The sequence below is a fragment of the Bombus huntii genome, chromosome 3 (genome assembly GCF_024542735.1).
Source record: "Bombus huntii isolate Logan2020A chromosome 3, iyBomHunt1.1, whole genome shotgun sequence".
Taxonomy (NCBI): domain Eukaryota; kingdom Metazoa; phylum Arthropoda; class Insecta; order Hymenoptera; family Apidae; genus Bombus; species Bombus huntii.
In genome coordinates this window covers 432,548-449,662 of record NC_066240.1, presented here as the reverse complement: position 1 = coordinate 449,662, position 17,115 = coordinate 432,548, and the positions used below count along the sequence as shown (strand labels likewise).

Here is a 17,115-nt window from a genome sequence, read left to right as displayed (position 1 = left end):
TTCTGTCTGGAGATTGATTCCTAATACAACGTGTGTCCCATTATATCAGCATCTCTAAAGTACAATTCTATGTGATTTCTAGGGAGAACAATACAACCGATCCACACCTTCGTTAGGCAAAACGTTTATCCCGTGACCGTGGCTACGTTCGGCGACCAGTTGTCACCTCGAACCCACTTTCGCTTTCACAAATGTCAAACAATTACAAATGACAATTGCTTAATTACAGTTATGATGAAATCTAGGCTAAAGCATTAGAAGGCTTCCTCAAAATTGCAAAGGGAAGGCTCCGGTTTTCCTTTCATCTCCGACATATATATACACAACCCTGAGAAACGAGTAGCGTGTAAGAAATCTGGAACACACTTACCATTCATAGAAGACTAAAAAGAAAACACCCCACTGACCTCACTAAAGAAATAAAATAGCCAAACTCGAAGATGGTATCCCGCTGGGGGTAGCCATTCACATATTATTTAGCAATTAAGTTAGAAAAATGTACCAAATGTTCAGCTGGACAAATTGTAAAGTACAAATTAAATAACAATAATAAAAAAAACTTACCATTGGGGAGCGGAAGGAATTTGTTTTGTTTAGAAATTTGGCTGTGTTTGGCAGTAAAAACGAACTGATCGCACGCTCGACGGCCGCTGATCATTGGTATTGAGCCGATTGGAGGTTGCTTGACCTTCGATTCCATCGGCGATTAGCGCGAGCTGTACTTGGAAAATAATGTTATTAAGGATTCAATAAAATCGTCGAAAGTATTATTAGAGTTCATTGGTTGACAGAAAGTAAGACACAAATATTTTGGCAATTGCTTGAAATGCTCAAAGTTCTTGCCGACGACTAGTGGTAAAATCGAAGAATGTTGGCGCAATTGAGAAAAGGTAATGTACCTTTTCAAACGGTTGTATCCATGCCAGTCGACAAACACATAAGAGGTTGGTGTTTACCAACATGAGTTTTCATAACGAAATATTTTAGAACTTAAAGTAGACCCAGACGAGTAATTAGCAATCGAGGCTTTTGTTTTCTCGACCGGGCCATTCAAAGAATTCCCAAGACGAACGGCAAATCACAGGCAAACGGGACACCGATGCTGGCAAAATTGTCGGTAACACCCGGGAAATGGGATCGAGTCTTGAGACCAATAGAATTCGCCTAGAACAATACAGTTTGCAGGTCAACGGTAGAAAGCCCTTCGCTATTGTTGTTTGAAATAAATCAGCTTGGCTTCATTAAGGGGGGGGGGGTAAGGTTTAAAAATTTTTTTTTTATTTTTTTTTTATTTTTTTAGTTGAATGCATAACATCTTAAGAATATTGTGTTAAAATTTCAAGTCGATTGGAGCAAAATTGACGAAGTTACAAATATTTTTATACATGTCGGATGATATTACCTACTCGACCCGACCGTGCTATTGTTACTTCGCAGACATTTTTTTCTCTATATAATACCTAATCTTACCCCCAGATCTATTTATAGTACTTAACGACTTAAGTACAAACCTCCTTATACCTGTACTGTATATTTTGTCAGTGTAGAGTAAAAAATTTAGTGTAGGAGTAAATATTCCATTTTCATTAAGTTTTGTGTTAAATTATTACTAAAATGCCTAAAAAAGTTACTAGATCTGATAGACAATCAACTGGTTCGAGATTATATCGACTTAGAAAAATTGTACCTCCGCATAAACGTAAATACGAAGGCACTTCAACAAATAGCGCGTCAGCTAAAAGAATTAAAGTGACTGTTGAAGATCAAATTACGAAGGATCGTGATAAATATTATAGGATAATTGATTTTTTATTAGTCTTTTCAACAATTGCTACGCTAGTGAAGAGGTAAACCGATAAAATTCGCTTATGAACGTTTTATACCAGATTTTTTAGTGTTCAAAACTTTAAAGCGTTTTCCCCGCAACTCACGTTTCTAAAGTCGGTGCCCCCAATTACTTCAAAACTACTGCACCGATCCTTTTGAAATTTTGAAAACTACTTCTGTACATAATTTTCGAGGTAACGCTGTAGAGTTTTTTCAAATTTGTTAATTAGTTTTATTTTAAAATAACAAATACGCCGAAAATTTTTGCACAAAATCGCGTTTTTCCCTTCAAAGTGTTCCAAAAAAGTGAAAAATTGATATTTTGAAAAAGTCTTTGCAGCGTTACCTGGGGAAGACTGTTACCTAACGAATGAACTTTAACTTTTCGATTTCTGATGATTAAGCACCAAGTTCTGAAGGGCACCGTAATTATACTTTTTTCCGAGACACGTCCGAATAATTGCTGCCATTGCCGTATTGTTTAATATTTCTCCGTGAAAATTTTATACAATATTCTTCGAATGTCATACTTTAATGTACTGTTGGTTTTAAAAAAGAAATTTTAACTGTATCGTCAGAAAAAATTCACAAAGACATGCCTTTTTTTGTACGAATTAACCTCCGCCCCCCCCCCCCCTTTAAGCAACAGGAATAAGTGACAAGCCTGAGCAAGAAAGTAAATGCGTCTACGACAGAAAACATGAAAAAGCGACAAAGTATCAAATCGACGATACGTGATGATCCGCAATTCGGACGTCGCACCGGGAGTAGATAAGGAACTGCTACCGAAATTTGAAAGCGCTTACGTTATTAAAAAGATTTTAGAGAAAAATAGATATGTTGTTACAGATATAGGTGGGTTTTAATTAACACGCATACCCTTTACAGGAATAGTAAGAATCGGTCAGATGAAATTTTGGATTTGAGAGGATAATTAACAATTAATAATCCGATTATTTATAAAGCACACTTACTGTCATTTTACTTTTGTATTTGCGTGATTACCTCGAAAATGAAGGTAAATACTAAATTCGCCCGCGATATTTTCGATAAACATGTATACCCATGCAATATATATAGGTTAAGAATATATTGTTGTAAAATTTATCGCGTTTTCAGCTACTGAACGTAATATATACCGATTTATATCTATATATATAATATATTGTCTATCGCATTACGAGAGTATGTGGTTGTTGATAGCGACTCTTAATATTTATTGCGTAACTGCAAAATCTGATGGACCGTAACTGCTCCGGAATATAATTGTGACTGACTTCTTAATAACTGACTGTTGTAGTAGGTGACCACTCCTATTTATAATAAAACTACCGTTGGATAATTGCGGTTTATTCCCACGAGAACGCGGAGTTTCGGCATGTAGTTATCTCTGCGAATGCTACAGTCTTCGCTTCTGCTAATTTCCTTCCCAGTGTGTTACGGTTTCATCCGCCTGTTGATACGGTCTCCCAACGAGCATTGCAGTTTTACGTTTTGTTGATAATGAGTCTTCTCGACACGTGGTTATTTCTGCTCACGGTGATACCTGATCCTTTGATGCGGCGCTGCTGCTTACCTCTGCTGACTCTACCTGAGAACATCATCGTCCCTCAGCCCCCATTGGCAGCTTACTGCACTGTGTACTGTGGTGGGGACAGCGCGCGCAAGGCAAAGCGCATCAGCGGGCACCTCAATGTTACGCCAACTCTCAACCGCGCAACACCTATCTCTACGTAGTCTTCGATATAATAAAGTATCTCTAAAAATTTCTTGAAGTGTTTAACGATTCGTGACGAGTATATTACGTGAGTATGTTTATTATTTTATTGAAAGTGACGTAATGTGGATTTTACTGATCGCGGTGTGCACGTTTCGTGAATTCTAGTCATTTTTCTTGTCGCTTTATTAATCCTATCTTATTCATGGTGGCATATTGTGAAATTTAATGATTGCAGCGCGCATTGAAGTGTAAAGTGTAATCTTATGGGGATATACGTTGAAACCTGCCGCTTTTCCGCTCCAGTAAGGGATATCCTGTCAACTAAACACTCTGTTTACTTTATTTTGATGTCGAATGCATCGCATGGAAGTTTTGCATGAAGTACGCACAGATCTGTAAAGTGCAATTTCTTGGAGAATTTCGTTGAAATCTTCTTGTCGCGTCTCGCGCTTAACACGAACCGTAACTTTAGACAGAGTAGGAATATGCCATAACTCGCGAATGATGCGAGACAGTACTCTGGGCATAATAGAATTAGGTAAAGAACGTTTACGGGAATTAAAACGTGAAACGCACAGATATTTTCACTTTCTACAATATTAATCTACAACCAAAATTCAAATAATATGATAGGGGAAATTCGCGAACTGCCAACGTCCAAACACTGAATAATAATGACAAACGGGAATTATAAAAACCTGTCAATTACAGCACGCTCAGATATTTTTAGTATGTATTAATTTTCCAATCAAAATTAAAATAAAACTATCAGGAAAACTTGCGAATCGCTAACGCGTGGGCACCGAATAATAATAATAAACGGAAATTGCAAAAGCCTGCCAATTATAACGTAACGTATTAATCTAGAACTGAAGTTGAAACAATAAGTAACGATCATGTGGAAAAACTGATCGCAGCTCACGAAACGTGCTCATGTTACATGGAATAGAGAGATGGGAAAGCAACAAGTACGTAAAATTAGTTGGAACTCGTGAAATACGCGTGCCATAAGCAGTTAATTACGCAACATGCCACTTTGGATAAATAGGAATAATAGAACAACGAGCCTGTGAAAGACCAATCAGAAGTCGCGAAATGTGCGCGCCGAGATCAATCAACTACAAAACAAGTCACTTTGAGTTAGGGAGGAACGATAAGATAACGAATATGAAGGACCCCATTGAAACTCACTAAGTGTTCGCGCTGCAATCAGTAAATTCCACAATATATCACCATAAATAAATTGAAAGTGGTTATTTTCTTATTATTTTTTTATTTTATTAATCTTAGTCTGTGCCTTTCGGCTTTGGACGACTTCCAGATTACATCTCTTATATTGCCTTTACTTATATCTAACGCTTATCCTTCTTTGGCTTTTGCTTCCTTGCTGTGCTCCCTCCCTGTCGTTCCTCCCCCTCTTCTGCTGCTCTTCTCTTCACTATTATCGCTTTCAGTTCTGCCAGTCCTCCTCCAGTCTCCTTCAGCACTTCTCCCATGTTCCTTGCTCCTCCTGTAATCTCGCATTCCTCTACTACGTGCTTCAGGTCCTTCTCTCCTTTTTTGCATAATCTGCATCCTCTTTCTTCCTCCTCTTTCCAGTGTTCTCTTGCCCTGGTTTCGTTACCACATCTGAATCTTGCTACCATACTTCTGTCCTCCCATTTCATCTTTCCTTCTAGGTACTTTGGTAGTCCTTCTTTCGCTATGTTTCTGTAGTATCTGTTGTATTTAGATTCCCTTATTCTTTTCTCCCTCTCCTCTGTTTCTCTTTTCTTTCTTTCTTCTATGATCCGGTTCGCTGTCATCCTTTCTTGTCTATCTTCTGCCTCTCCCTGAGTCCTTCCCTCTCTCGCCTCTTCTAGCCTCATCTTTCTTTTCCTTGCTCTTTTCCCTTCTTGGCCCTTTCCCCGATACCTTTCTCTCTCCTTTATACATTCCTTCACTAATTCCTTCTTCGATTCCAAGGCTTTCTCCTCATACCTTACTGCTCTTTTCAATGCCTTTTCTCTAATTTCCTCTATCTTGCACTCCTCTCTCAGGATGTAGTCTGGCGTTGTTGTGTCTAAGCCTAGCAACTATCTCACGTAACTCCTTTTTATCCTGTCCAGTCTCTCTTCTATGTTCCATCCCCACACCTCCGCTCCATACAGCGCTACACTCTCTACCGGTGCTCCAAACATCCTCATTCTCCTCTTGTAGTCCCTTTTAAATATCCTTTCTCCTACGCTCCATGTCTTCTTCATCGCAATTGCTGCCCTCCGTTTTCTGTCTTGAATATGCTTCTCGTCGCTCCCGTTTTTTTGCAGTATGTACCCTAAATACCTAATTTCATCCACTTCTTCTAGTTCTTGTTCCCCCATCTCCATTTCCTTTGCCTCCTCTTGTTCCTTCTCTTTTCAAACACTATTACTTTCGTCTTTTCGGTGCTCAGTTCCAGTTCCACTTCCTCTAGGAATGTCTTAAATCTCTTCATCATTTCCTTTAACTCCTCTTCTCTGTCCGCTATCAATACAATGTCATCCGCGTATGATAATGACCATACCTTCCTGTCTCCTACCACTATGCCTCCTACTTGCCCTTTCCTCATTTCCTCTTCCAGCCCTGCCACATAGATGTTAAATAATGTCGGGCTCAGCGGGCACCCTTGTCTCACTCCCCTCACCGTCCAAAACTCTTCTGTGTTGTTGTTCCTGATCCTCACTACGTTCTTTGTATCCTCGTATATCTCCTCTATCCTTCTGGTTAACTTCTCGTTCACCCCCATTCTCCTCATTATCTCTCCCAGTTTCTTCCTGTTAACCCTATCGAACGCTGACTTTAGATCCGCGAAGTATGCAGATTGCTTCCCTCTTTCCCCGCTCAATTGTTTATCTATTATATAGTTCAGTACGTACACTGCGTCTATCACTCCTCTTCCTTTCCTAAACCCGAATTGGCTCTCTACCAGCTTGTCTTCGATTTCCACCTTCAGCCGCTCGTCAAGAATTCCTGCATAAATCTTGTATGCCGTGTCCATTATCGTGACCCCTCTGTAGCTTTTCACTGCTCCCTTGTCCCCCCTCTTGTAAATCGGACATATCACGCCTTTTCTCCAGTCTTCGGGTATCCCATTTCCATTCCAAATTTTTCCTAACATCACCCATAACGCCTCCCCCACTTCCTTCGACGCATACTTCCATACCTCGTTTTCCAAGCCATCTTGCCCCGTTGATTCTTTCTCTTTCAATTTTCTTATTTGGAATATTACCTCTGCCTTCTCTATGTTGTCTTCTCTCTCCTCCTTTGATTCCTCCTCCTCTCTCCGCCCCTCTGTTCTTCTGTCCTCTTTGTTTTCTGTCCCCTCTAACGTTTCCATAAAATGATTTTTCCACTCCTCTTCCCTTATCTCCTCGTCTACGATTTCTATGCTTCTTGCTCTGTTTTGATCTTGTTGATTTTCTCCATCTCTTCCTCTTCCTGTTTCTCCTTTCTTTGTTTACACCACTGTTTGAATGCCTTCTTCTCCTCTATGAATTCTTCTCTGCTGCATTTTCCTTTTCTAAATTTTGTCATTTTCCTTCTTATCTCCCTTTTCCTTTCTTTCCACTCCTTGTCGTATCATACCTTTTCTCCTATGCTCCATTTTCTTATCCTTACTCTTTTCTTTGGTATTGCCTCGTTTATCTTCTTCTTAATTTCTGCCCACATTTCCTCTACTGTTCTTCCTCTGCTTATCCAGTCTTTGCACTCCTCTAAATATCTTCCCACACTTTCTTTTGTCCATTCCCTTCTCTCCTTCTCTTCCTCTTTTCTTTCCTCATCTCTTTGTAACTCTGGTCCCTCTATTTCTATTTCCAACGGCAACGGACTCTACTCTTTTTCCTACCTTCATGTCTGTTATTTCCTCTATCGCTTCCTGGTTGCCAATCACGTAGTCTATTACTGATTTTTCCCTCTCCCCCACATAGGTCCACTCGTCTCCTTCTTTGTCTCGACCGTTAATTATCGTCCAGCCTCTTTCATTCAGCAACCTTAGCAGCATTCTTCCTTCCATACTTATTTTCTTGTCTTTTGATCTCCTGCTCTTTTCTTTTCCTAGTTCCTCGTTTATCAGCCCTCCCTCTTCTCCCGTTCTTGCATTCCAGTCTCCTCCTATGATCGTCACTTCCTCTTCCCTCCCCTCTACTCTTTCTTCCGTTTCTTTCCATGTCCTTTTCTTGTCCCGGTTATACACCACCACTATTCTATATATCTTCTCCTTGTACCTTATTTTTCTTTCTACTATGTCGTCACCTATTTCCTTATACTCTATTTCCCTCAGATTTTTGTTTACGCCTGTTATTATACCCCCTTTTGCCCTTCCCTTTCTCCATTCTCTCCTTGCTGCCCTGCATTTCCAGTCGTATTCCTTGGGCAGTCTATGCTTTACCCTTTCCCATTTGCTTTCCTCTGTCCATGTTTCCGTGAGGCCGATTATGTTAAATGTCCTCAAATATTCCCATACCTCTTTGTCCTTGTTCATTATCCCTGCTATGTTCCAGAAGCACATTTTCAACCCCTTTATGTCCCCCCCCCCTTTCTTTCTCCTTATCTCATCCTCTCGCCTCTCTCCTTCTTTCTTCCTCTAGTTTCTTTTCGCTTTCGTTCCACCTGTACCATCTGTCTTCTATCTTCAGCTTCTTGTAATCTATTTTTACGTATTCCCCCTTTTCCCTTTTTGCTCTAGCTATTCTTCTTAACCTTCGCTGTATTTCTCTTTCTTTCTTCGTTAGGTCGTTGTCTATGTATATCCCCTTCCCCAATTTACCTTTCTCTCTCATTACCCTCATCTTCTCCTCCCACGATTTCAACGTTGCGATTATTATCGTGTTGTTTTCTCCCACCCTTACCTTCTGTGTCCTTTCTACCTCTACTTCTAATTTTCTCTTATGAATTCTGTCACTGTCCCGTTATCGCTTTCCTCCCCCCATTCCGCGCCTTTTATTACGATGTTCCTCTTCCTTCTCTCCCTTTCTATCCTGTCTTGCTCTTCCTCAAACCTCCTGATTCTGTCCTCCAATTCTTTCTTCTCCCTTTTCCATCTTTCCCACTCGCTGTCCCATCTTTCTCTTTCTGTCTCTCTCTCTTTCCTCCATCTCTCTCTCTCTTCTTCTCTCTCCTTTTCCCATCTTTTCCTCTCCTCCTCCTTCTCCTTCTTCCACCTTTCCCTCTCCTCTTCTCGTTCCTTTTTCCTTCTTTCTCTCTCCTCTTTTCTATCCCTCCTCATCTCCTCTACTAGCTCTACTATCACCTCCAGCCCCCTCTCTATTTTCTCCATCCTCTCGTCCCATGCTTCTTTGCCGCTCTCTCTCTCTTTATTGCCTCCTTCTCTGTCACGCTGTACCTTTCCAGCGTGTTTTTGCGATCTTCCTTCTCTCTCTCCTTGTCCGTCATCCTCGGTCTGCTTCTTGTCGCTATCTATCTTCTTCCTGACCAATTAGTTTTGTACTTTCGTCCACCTAACCTCTTCTTTCCTAGCTTTATGTTTCACACTTTCTCCTGTCTTTTTGTCACATTTTTCTTATACTTTTTCTACCCTCTCTTCGCGCTTTCCCCCTTTCTTTCCCTTTTCCTTTCCCCTTTGTCTTCCTCCTCCTCTTCCCCTTCACTTTTCACTTTTTCACAGCGCTTACTACCCACGTGTTACCTTCGCCCGCTTCCAAACCGGAAATCAAAATTGAAAGTAGTTCACAATCGCAATAAACAATGACGGATCGACAAACGGACGAACTAAGGACAACGAATTCAGGAACATGCAAATAATACGAAATTTTTCTATATGTACAGAATGTGCAACACCGGTCGCAACTCGGAGGACTTAGAAGCAATTCATAGTCTTTCTGGGGGGATAATTCCAACAGTTCTGACAGACTATGTTGACCTACATAGGTATTATTGTTTGATACAATATCGACCTGCCTACCGCACCAACGACCATTCAATTTGTGGAAGTTGTTACGACTTGTTTCGTATGCAGCAAGCGGACGTACAGATGTACGAAGAAGCAAATTATCATAGCATTTGCGCAAACACAGGCCGCAGACGGGCCACTCATTGCAAGAAATGCCATACACTAATAGGGGAGCTAAGATCCGTAAGAGAATGTCGCGACTGCACAGAGCTATTCCTTCTGCTGACTATAAATGAGTTAAATGCGTTAGAAGAGGGGGAATTAATACCCATTTTTGAACATTAGAAATTAATCTTTCAAGAATAATAAAAATATAAAATAATATTCTGTCTATTGAAATTATAGCTTCAATTGATGAAATTAATTTTCAACAATAATAAGAATCAGGATAATCTAAATATCGTCGAGGCATAGATATTAATCCTAAAAACGTTGAGGGAAAAATTTACACCAATAAATATTATAATGAATTGAATTTTTAATCATTTTTGGTTTAATGTTAAACCTGTAATTAGTGGATATCAATGAATAAATCTAGTAATAATAGCAAAAACTGCTCCTATAGATAATACATAATGAAAATGTCCTATTACATAATAAGTATCATGTAAGATAATATCAATTGATGAATTAGATAATATTTCTCCTGCTGGTAACAATTTTTTTGCTGTCACACAATCAGAATTATGTCCGGAACTGTTGTTCTGGCAACAACAGGCGGATCAAAGGTTATAGCAGCGAATGACCTTTTTCTTTTTATAACTATTTCATTTCACGAATTAACGTATAAGGAAGCAAGAATGAATGTTTCAAACCAACTGATTACTTACGACGGTGATCGGAACTCTGCGGAAACCAACGTGACTTCGCATATCTTGCCCAAAGACGAGCAGGAGATTTCCTGCTAATAGTGGGAGGAGAAATGCGAAAACCAGTAAGTGTCGTCTGCCATTGATGGCACCGTAACTCGTTGTGATTCTTGCAACCGTAGCAGAGTCAAAGGTTACAAGAGCGAACGATTGTTTATGGATACGGAAATAATGCAGCCTTTATAACTATAACAGCTGCAACAAATAGTATTTTGATATCCTATTTTATCTAAAAAATACTTGGTTGTAAAAATGTAAACGTATTGTGAATAAAGCTACTTTAAGAATTATTGAAACTTTATTTTTTTTTTCGAGAGAGAAGGGGCCGTTTGCGATGGGTACAATATGTAATTGAATTTATTTACCAGTCGCACTGATACGCTAGTTAACGTTACTCATACGGTAATACTAACAAATTGGAATTCGAAGAACAACAGTTTGGGATATTAATAACAGTGTTGCGCTTTAGAAAGGAACAACAAGTTTTCGAAACTATTCTATTCAGTCGTTCGTCTTCTTTCGAAAATAACGAACGAGAGTCGAACTAATCGAAATAGTTTAACGACCATCAATCTGTCGGCGGTTCTTCAGTCGAGTAGTTACGCGGAAGAAGGGATGCGTGACCATGATCGCGAACGCTTACGTACGTGCTGGGCGTATGAGAAGATGATAAAGGGATAATATAATATTAAATAATACAGTAATATAAAATACAATTATATACACAAGTATGCTCATCTTTGGTTACGGGTTCTTTCCAGAGCGTATATTTATCGCTATACAGTACCCGGGTACCCCATAGGGCCATAGGGGTTGAGGTTACGCCCAACCAGCGCGCAAGGCACCCAGTGCCTTGCTACCTCGATTAGCTGAGCCTGCAGGGGCTGTCGCTCGTCTCAGGCACATTTTAAGCGCTTCCGTCTCTCCAGGACGGTTCCGGAGCAGGTGGGACGCTGCTCACCCACCGAAGGCCATTCGGAGGAACCAAGTCCCCCTTAAATCGGCCCTCTTGCCAGCATTTGGCCACAACCACTGCCACCACGAGTCTATACCCATAATTGGCCGAGTCGAGGGTTCGCTACGCCCTCTGGGCTAACACTCGGCCGCCCGTGGTACCGTTCATTGTCAACGGTGGGACCGCGACTGTGGATGTACCGCCACGTCTCTGCTGCACGGCTATCCTGCTAACCGTGCAGACAGACCCAGATGAGACTCACGTAAGCGGGAGTTGAGGAAATACTTTATATGGTATAATGCATTATCGTATTACGTTATATGGTATAACGTTATAAAGTATTACGTTGTATAATAAACTTTATATGGTATAACGCTATAACGTACTACGTTATATGGTATAACGTTATAACGTTATAACGTATTACGTTATATAGTATAACGCTATAACGTACTACGTTATATGGTATAATGCTGAATCGTATTCCGTTATATGGAATAACGTTATAACGTATATACGTTATATGGTATAATGCTATAACGTATAACGTTATATGGTATAACGCTATAACGTACTACGTTATATGGTACAATGCTCTAACGTATCACGTTATATGGTATAACGCTATAACGTATTACGTTATATGGTATAACGTTATAACGTACTCCGTTATATGGCATAACGCTATAACGCATTATGTTATATGGTATAACGTTACAACGTATTACGTTATATAACATAACGTTATATGTTTTAACGTTATAACGTATTACGTTATGTGGTATAACGTTACAACGTATTACGTTATTAGGTATAACGTTATAACGTATTACGTTATATGGCATAACGCTATAACGCATTATGTTATATGGTATAACGTTACAACGTATTACGCTATATAACATAACGTTATATGTTTTAACGTTATAACGTATTACGTTATATGGTATAACGTTACAACGTATTACGTTATATGGTATAATGTTATAACGTATTACGTTATATGGTATAACGTTAAAACGTATTACGTTATATGGTATAACGTTATAACGTGTTACGTTATATGGTATAAAGTTATAACGTATTACGTTAGATGCTTTAACGTCATATGGTATAACGCTATAACGTATTACGTTATATGGTATAACGTTATAACGTATTACGTTATATGGTATAATGTTATAACGTATTACATTATATGGTATTACGTTATATGGTATAACGTTATAACGTATTACGTTATGTGGTATAACGACATATGGTATAACGTTATTACGTAATACGTTATATGGTATTAGGTTATAACGAATTACGTTATATGGTATTACGTCATAACGTATTACATTATATGGTGTAACGTTATAACGTAATACGTTATATGGTAAAACGTTATATGGTATAACTGTATTACGTATTGCGTTATATGGTATTACGTTATAACGAGTTACGTTATATGGTATTACGTCATAACGTATTACGTTATATGGTATAACGTTATAACGTATTACGTTATATGGTATAACGTTATAACGTATTACGTTATATGCTTTAACGACATATGGTATAACGCTATAACGTATTACGTTATATTGTATAACGTTATAACGTATTACGATATAAGGTATAACGTCATATGTTATAACGTTATAACGTATTACGTTATATGGTATTACGTTATAACTTATTACGTTATAAGGTATAACGTCATATGGTATAGCGTTTTAAGGTATTACGTTATATGGTGTAACGTTATAACGTATTACGTTATATGGTATTATGTCATAACGAATTACGTTATATGGTATAACGTCATAACGTATTACGTTATATGGTATAACGTTATAACGTATTACGTTATATGGTATTACGTTATATGGTATAACGTTATAACGTGTTACGTTATACGGTATAAAGTTATAACGTATTACGTTATATGGTATAACATTATAACGTATTACGTTATATGGTATTACGTCACAACGTATTACGTTATATGGTATTACGTCATAACGTGTTACGTTATATGATATAACGTTATAACGTATTACGATATATGGTATAACGTCAAATGTTATAACGTTATAACGTATTACGTTATATGGTATAACGTTATAACGTATTACGTTATATGGTATAACGTCATATGGTATAACGTTATAACGTATTACGTTATATGGTACAACGTCATATTGTATAATGTTATAAACTATTACATTATATGCTATAACGTTATAACTCATTACGTTATATTGTATAACGTTATAACGTATTACGATATATGGTATAACGTCATATGTTATAACGTTATAACGTATTACGTTATATGGTATAACGTTATAACGTTTTACGTTATATGGTATTGCGTCATAACGTATTACGTTATATGGTATAACGTTATAACGTGTTACGTTATACGGTATAAAGTTATAAGGTATTACGTTATATGGTATAACATTATAACGTATTACGTTATATGGTATTACGTCACAACGTATTACGTTATATGGTATTACGTCACAACGTATTACGTTATATGGTATTACGTCATAACGTGTTACGTTATATGATATAACGTTATAACGTATTACGATATATGGTATAACGTCAAATGTTATAACGTTATAACGTATTACGTTATATGGTATAACGACATATGGTATAACGTTATAACGTATTGCGTTATATGGTATTACGTTATAACGTATTACGTTATAGGGTATTACGTCATAACGTATTATGTTATATGGTATTACGTCATAACGTATTACGTTATATGGTATAACATTATAACGTATTACGTTATATGGTATTACGTCATAACGTATTACGTTATATGGTATTACGTCATAACGTATTACGTTATATGGTATAACGTTATAACGTATTACGTTATATGGTATAACGTTATAACGTACTCCGTTATATGGCATAACGCTATAACGCATTATGTTATATGGTATAACGTTACAACGTATTACGTTATATAACATAACGTTATATGTTTTAACGTTATAACGTATTACGTTATGTGGTATAACGTTACAACGTATTACGTTATTAGGTATAACGTTATAACGTATTACGTTATATGGCATAACGCTATAACGCATTATGTTATATGGTATAACGTTACAACGTATTACGCTATATAACATAACGTTATATGTTTTAACGTTATAACGTATTACGTTATATGGTATAACGTTACAACGTATTACGTTATATGGTATAATGTTATAACGTATTACGTTATATGGTATAACGTTAAAACGTATTACGTTATATGGTATAACGTTATAACGTGTTACGTTATATGGTATAAAGTTATAACGTATTACGTTAGATGCTTTAACGTCATATGGTATAACGCTATAACGTATTACGTTATATGGTATAACGTTATAACGTATTACGTTATATGGTATAATGTTATAACGTATTACATTATATGGTATTACGTTATATGGTATAACGTTATAACGTATTACGTTATGTGGTATAACGACATATGGTATAACGTTATTACGTAATACGTTATATGGTATTAGGTTATAACGAATTACGTTATATGGTATTACGTCATAACGTATTACATTATATGGTGTAACGTTATAACGTAATACGTTATATGGTAAAACGTTATATGGTATAACTGTATTACGTATTGCGTTATATGGTATTACGTTATAACGAGTTACGTTATATGGTATTACGTCATAACGTATTACGTTATATGGTATAACGTTATAACGTATTACGTTATATGGTATAACGTTATAACGTATTACGTTATATGCTTTAACGACATATGGTATAACGCTATAACGTATTACGTTATATTGTATAACGTTATAACGTATTACGATATAAGGTATAACGTCATATGTTATAACGTTATAACGTATTACGTTATATGGTATTACGTTATAACTTATTACGTTATAAGGTATAACGTCATATGGTATAGCGTTTTAAGGTATTACGTTATATGGTGTAACGTTATAACGTATTACGTTATATGGTATTATGTCATAACGAATTACGTTATATGGTATAACGTCATAACGTATTACGTTATATGGTATAACGTTATAACGTATTACGTTATATGGTATTACGTTATATGGTATAACGTTATAACGTGTTACGTTATACGGTATAAAGTTATAACGTATTACGTTATATGGTATAACATTATAACGTATTACGTTATATGGTATTACGTCACAACGTATTACGTTATATGGTATTACGTCATAACGTGTTACGTTATATGATATAACGTTATAACGTATTACGATATATGGTATAACGTCAAATGTTATAACGTTATAACGTATTACGTTATATGGTATAACGTTATAACGTATTACGTTATATGGTATAACGTCATATGGTATAACGTTATAACGTATTACGTTATATGGTACAACGTCATATTGTATAATGTTATAAACTATTACATTATATGCTATAACGTTATAACTCATTACGTTATATTGTATAACGTTATAACGTATTACGATATATGGTATAACGTCATATGTTATAACGTTATAACGTATTACGTTATATGGTATAACGTTATAACGTTTTACGTTATATGGTATTGCGTCATAACGTATTACGTTATATGGTATAACGTTATAACGTGTTACGTTATACGGTATAAAGTTATAAGGTATTACGTTATATGGTATAACATTATAACGTATTACGTTATATGGTATTACGTCACAACGTATTACGTTATATGGTATTACGTCACAACGTATTACGTTATATGGTATTACGTCATAACGTGTTACGTTATATGATATAACGTTATAACGTATTACGATATATGGTATAACGTCAAATGTTATAACGTTATAACGTATTACGTTATATGGTATAACGACATATGGTATAACGTTATAACGTATTGCGTTATATGGTATTACGTTATAACGTATTACGTTATAGGGTATTACGTCATAACGTATTATGTTATATGGTATTACGTCATAACGTATTACGTTATATGGTATAACATTATAACGTATTACGTTATATGGTATTACGTCATAACGTATTACGTTATATGGTATTACGTCATAACGTATTACGTTATATGGTATAACGTTATAACGTATTACGTTATATTTTATAACGTTATAACGTATCACGTTAGATGCTTTAACGTCATATGGTATAACGCTATAACGTATTACGCTATATGGTATTACGTTATAACTTATTACGTTATATGGTATAACGTCATATGGTATAACGTTATAACGTATTACGTTATATGGTACAACGTCATATTGTATAATGTTATAAACTATTACATTGTATGCTATTACGTTATAACTTATTACGTTATATGGTATAACGTTATAACGTATTACGTAATATGGCATAACGTTATATCGTATTACGTTATATTGTATAACGTTATAACGTATTACGATATATGGTATAACGTCATATGGTATAACGTTATAACGTATTACGTTATATGGTATAACGTTATAACGTATTACGTTATATGGTATTAAGTCATAACGAATTACGTTATATGGTATAACGTTATAACGTATTACGTTATATGGTATAACGCTATAACGTATTACGTTATATGGTATAACGTTATAACGTATTACGTTATATGGTATTAAGTCATAACGAATTACGTTATATGGTATAACGTTAAAACGTATTACGTTATATGGTATAACGCTATAACGTATTACGTTATATGGTATAACGTTATAACGTATTACGGTATATGGTATAACGTTATAACGTATTACGTTATATGGTATAACGT

At 36.4% G+C, this 17,115-nt stretch overlaps 2 protein-coding genes across 2 annotated transcripts in view; both read right to left on the bottom strand.

The window, feature by feature from the left end:
- The window catches only part of LOC126863710 (uncharacterized), a 38,993-nt gene extending 30,551 nt beyond the window's left edge, over positions 1 to 8,442 (bottom strand). The window contains exon 1 of the mRNA XM_050614142.1: positions 8,224 to 8,442. The gene's annotated coding sequence lies outside the window, so the exon portion shown is untranslated. The remainder of the gene's footprint in view (positions 1 to 8,223) is intronic.
- On the bottom strand, positions 4,900 to 8,048 carry LOC126864348 (golgin subfamily A member 6-like protein 22). The gene is made up of 4 exons (XM_050615618.1): positions 7,470 to 8,048; positions 7,151 to 7,396; positions 5,958 to 7,016; positions 4,900 to 5,622 (listed from the first exon to the last, which is right to left on the bottom strand). Exons 1-4 carry the CDS (start codon positions 8,046 to 8,048, stop codon positions 4,900 to 4,902), a joined length of 2,607 nt encoding a protein of 868 aa, XP_050471575.1.
- Positions 8,443 to 17,115: the final 8,673 nt, after the last annotated feature.